The sequence below is a fragment of the Otolemur garnettii genome, unplaced genomic scaffold (assembly GCF_000181295.1).
Source record: "Otolemur garnettii isolate 467f Iridium unplaced genomic scaffold, OtoGar3 scaffold00044, whole genome shotgun sequence".
NCBI classification, from domain to species: domain Eukaryota; kingdom Metazoa; phylum Chordata; class Mammalia; order Primates; family Galagidae; genus Otolemur; species Otolemur garnettii.
This window is the reverse complement of record NW_003852439.1, coordinates 9,807,047-9,811,517: the sequence shown is the minus strand read 5'-3', so window position 1 is coordinate 9,811,517 and position 4,471 is coordinate 9,807,047. Positions and strand designations below refer to the sequence as shown.

Here is a 4,471-nt window from a genome sequence, read left to right as displayed (position 1 = left end):
AAAAAAAAAAAAAAAACATTCCTTAAAGTTTGTATGGAACCACAAAAGATTCCAATAGCCAAAGTAATCTCTTTTTTTTTGAGACAGGGTTTTGCTGTGTTGCCTAGGGCTAGAATACAGCAGCATCATCATAACTCATTCCAACCTCAAACTCCTGGGCTCAAGCAATCCTTTTTCCTCAGCCTCCTGAGTAGCTGTAATGTGCTGGGCTATAGGCATGCACTAGTATGCCCAGACAATCTTCTTTCTTTTCTTTTCTCTTTCTCTTTCTTTCTCTTTTTTCCTTTCCCCCACCCCCACCCTCCCTCCCTCCCTTCCTCCCTTCCTTCTTTTCTTTTCTTTCTTTTGAGACAGATTCTTATTTTATTGCTCAATCTGGTCTTAAACTCCTGGCCTCAAGCGATACTCCCACCTCAGCCTCCCAAAGTGCTAGTATCACAGGCATGAGCCATTGAGTCCATCCTTCTCTCCATTTTTTTAAGAGAGGGTGTCACTATGTTGTCTGGACTAGAGTTCAGTGGCATCATCATAGCTCATTGCAACCTCAAACTCCTGGGCTCAAGTGATCCTTGAGTAGCTGGGACTGTAGTTCCTTGAGGCAAGTCATTATGTGCTGGACTTACTGCTGAGTTTTAGGAACTGCAGAGATGAAAGACTAAATCTTCAAGCAGAGAACACAGTTTATGATCTTTCATGGATTCTCAAACTTGCTTAAGGAACCTTAAGACATTTCATCCACCAACCAGACTGGCATATCCAAATGCCGGCAGGAAACCTGATGTACTTTTAGGTGAGATAGTCTCAATAAAACTATGTCCAGGGATCCTCTTTGTCTAGAATTGAAAGGCAAATGGCCTTTACTACTTTTCTCATTAAATATTAGATTAGGCAGAAGGGAAACTGGAGTGTAGAAATAAGGAAGAGGGTAAACAAGATGAGGTATTTGGATGGGGAACGTGGATAGACAGACTGCACTATTAAGGAGAACAAAGAGAGATGGGTGGTTAAGGTACAAAGATGAATTGCTTGGATCTTCACATGAAGTGAATAATACATGGATTGATTTTATGGAATTATATTAACATTATACATGTATAAGATACTGAAAATGGTGAGGCTTTATTTAGAAAAGTACAGGCATCTGTAGAAAGTTAAGCTATAATAAATAACATGTAGACAATAGAGACAGAGATAATGAGATAGGTCCACAACACATCTGTCCTGTAATCTGTTGTTCACAGTAGGACTTTTGGTAAATATATGTAGAATGTTACAAATAACACTAACCATGTCCCAAGAGCTTGGAGCTGTCAGAAACATGCCACCTTGGTTTTACTGTGGATTAGTACTCCTCATATTCACCTGGCCAGGAGATAGAAAAGTGTGTGGAGATGAAAAGGCAATGAATAATGAAGATGTTTCCTCTCAGCCAACTTCTCTTCCTTTCCTCAGCAGCCTTCTTAGTGCCCCTTTCACTTCTTTGTTCCTTAGAGTGTAAATGAGAGGATTCACCATGGGCGTGACCACAGAGTAGAAGAGGGAAATGAATTTGCCTTGGTCCTGGTTGCTTTTCTTAGCCGGAAGCAGATACCCATAGATAGCTGAGCCATAGAAGAGGAACACTACCAGCAGATGGGAGAGGCATGTGTTAAATGCCTTTTGCCGTCCCTCAGCAGAGCAGATCTTCAGCACTGCTTGAGTAATATAGCAGTAGGAGAGCAGGATGATACTTAGTGGGACTGCAGTGAAGAAGGTACAGACACCACTAAGCACAGCCTCATTGAGACTCGTGTCTCCACAAGCAAGCTTGATCATGGCAGGCACCTCACAGAGGAAGCTGTCCACCCTTTGGTGCCCACACAATGGGAGCTGCAGAGTGAATGTTGACTGGATCACAGAATTGCCCAAGCCACCCAACCAAGCAGTAGCAGCCAGAAGCCAGCAGAGCCGAGGATTCATAATGGTCCTGTAGTGCAGGGGCCGGCAAATTGCGACATAACGGTCAAATGCCATCACCACAAGCAGGATGCACTCAGTAGCCCCTAACCAAAGGAATACATAGAGTTGTGTCACACAGCCACCATAGCTAATAGTCTTTTCTGGTCCCCATAAATTGGTTAACATTTGGGGGACTGAGCTAGTAGTAAAGGCAAGGTCCAGGGAGGAGAGGTTACTGAGGAAGAAGTACATGGGTGTGTGGAGCCGGGCATCTAGGCGGGAGAGCAAGATGATGGTCGAGTTCCCAATTAGGGTCAGCAAGTAAGAGAAGAGGATGGCTATGAAAAAGCTCATCTCCAGCTGTGGATGGTCAGATACACCTATCAGAATGAAGCCCTCTGAGGCACTGCTGTTGGCCCATTCCATCACTGGTTGCCTTCAGTCATTGAAAGAATCTGTTCAGAGCAAACTGCTGGGAGAAAAGCAAGTAAATAACAAGCTATTGGGGGTGTATCTGTATCAGGAAAGGTCTGCTAGTTCTCCAGGCTCCATAGTTAAGTACCACGTTAGTTTTTCTGACTGCAATCTTTTATTGTAATCTCAAACTGCTGTCAGTTACACAATAGGTGGAAAACTTTATTCCATTAGAACGCCAAACAGAAGCTAACATGGAAGTGAAGGAAGTGCATTATGAAGACAGAACAAAAAAATTAGATCTCTTCAGAACAATGGTCACAACAGAATAGAAAGAGTTGACCATTAGATTTATATATAAAAGTCTCTAAATACAAATTTCTCCAGCCAAAGTTTTGATATGCTCAGAAAAGGCAGAAGTAGATATACTGTATTTGGAAATGCTCCTTAGAAGCTTCTGATAAATTTCCTCCCCTTTCTTCTACATCTTTCTCCTCTCAGGTAAAAACATCCTATAAAGAAAGATGAAGTTTGAGGGAAAATATTATGAGTCTATAAGATCATGGAAAGAAAGGCAAGAGTGAATATACATAGAAGATACGAGTATGTGATTCACAAAATGGTAACTGGAGAATGAACAAAACTTTACATAAGCTCAAATCAGTTTACATGGAAAAGGCTAAAGATATAAACAGAGGTTATCACAAAAGTGCTTTTGTGTTCATAATTATTAAGGGAAACTAGAAGATTTCAGAGAAGAGCCCTGCTCTTTTGACATATATTACCACTATGTCCATCTCTAAGCCATGGAATAATTCTTAACAGACAAAAAAAAATTTTTTTAGAGAAAGAGTCTCACTTTGTCACCCTCAGTAGAGTGCCAGGGCATCACAGCTCACAGCAACCTCCAGCTCTTGGGATTAAGCGATTGTCTCAGCCTCTCGAGTAGCTGGAACTACAGGCACCTGCCACAATGCCCGGCTATTTTTTTGTTGCAGTTTGGCCGGGGCCAGATTCAAACCTGCAACCCTCAGTATATGGGGCTGGTGCCCTACTCACTGTGCCACAGGCGCTGCCCTAGACAAAAAAAAATTTTTTAAAGTAGCTCTTGTTAATAATGGGCCAATTGTTATTACTTTTCCTTGGCCAGAATTTAGACCTTTCTGAAGATCATAAACCAAGGTCCTTCCTCTTTTTTGACTAAAAAAATGCATAAATTTGAGAAGAAGACATATATATTTCTTAGGTCATCTGTTCTTATTTAGACACTGAAGATTAGGAAGGAATGCTGCCACTCCCTCTGGATCATGATGTGTCCCATAGAAATCCCAGCTACTGCCCAAAGAGCAGGCTAATGGAAGATTCTTCTCAAGAGAGGTGTTTAGGTATGTTTAGTGGGTTCTGGTATACTAGGCAGGGACCACTTGGCCATACCTCTTGGCTAAAGACCCCAAGAACTATTCTTTTCATAAATATAAAGCAAAAATATTGGAGATCCCAACACTAAAATTCACACAGGAATCAAGAAGAGAAATTTCTTCTAATTGTTTCTATTATCATTATTATCATCACCACTACTACTACCACCAAGAAGTCAGGGCATAATTGTGTTTTTTTAGGTCATCAGTAGGGTTCCTCTACTAAATCAGGGTGGAGATAAGGATTTCAGAGGATGTTTCAACCCTCTTTCTTACCCTAATCTTATGCTTGAAGAAGAGGTGGTTATTTACTGTTTTCATTTAGGATTTAAGGGAGATGAGGAACTGAGTCACCAGCGTGATAATCAGCTCATCTTTCTGTTCAGGAATTCTTCCTGATACCATTTACTATCTGCTGAAAGTTCAAGTGCATGTTCTCTGTGTCCCTTTAGGAGAAAGAAGACAGACAGATACTGGTTGTCTTTAGTGAGTTGTTTGATCTGCGGGGGGCTGGTGGTTTGTGGTTGCTCAGTGGTGCTAGAATTCCTTTCAGGCCCTTCTCTGTGCCTACTGAACATTTTTTTAGCCTAGAAATAAACCAACCAAAAATGGAAAAAGAGAGGTTATTCCTAGAGTGGGAAGCTGTTGACCCCAGAAGCTCAGATGCAGGGGAAAATATTTCACCCGCTAGATCTTTGGCT

General features: G+C 41.5%; 1 protein-coding gene across 1 annotated transcript; it reads right to left on the bottom strand.

The window, feature by feature from the left end:
* Positions 1-1,390: 1,390 nt before the first annotated feature.
* Positions 1,391-2,408, bottom strand: LOC100940941 (olfactory receptor 2C1). Its single transcript, XM_003790825.2, has one exon. The coding sequence runs from the start codon at positions 2,362-2,364 to the stop codon at positions 1,426-1,428; it is 939 nt and encodes a 312-aa protein (XP_003790873.1). The 5' UTR covers positions 2,365-2,408; the 3' UTR covers positions 1,391-1,425.
* Between the last annotated feature and the right edge of the window lie 2,063 nt (positions 2,409-4,471).

Bases quoted from the DNA above. Each gene is read 5' to 3' on its own strand.
- LOC100940941 (XM_003790825.2), bottom strand. From the start codon at position 2,364: ATGGAATGGGCCAACAGCAGTGCCTCAGAGGGCTTCATTCTGATAGGT.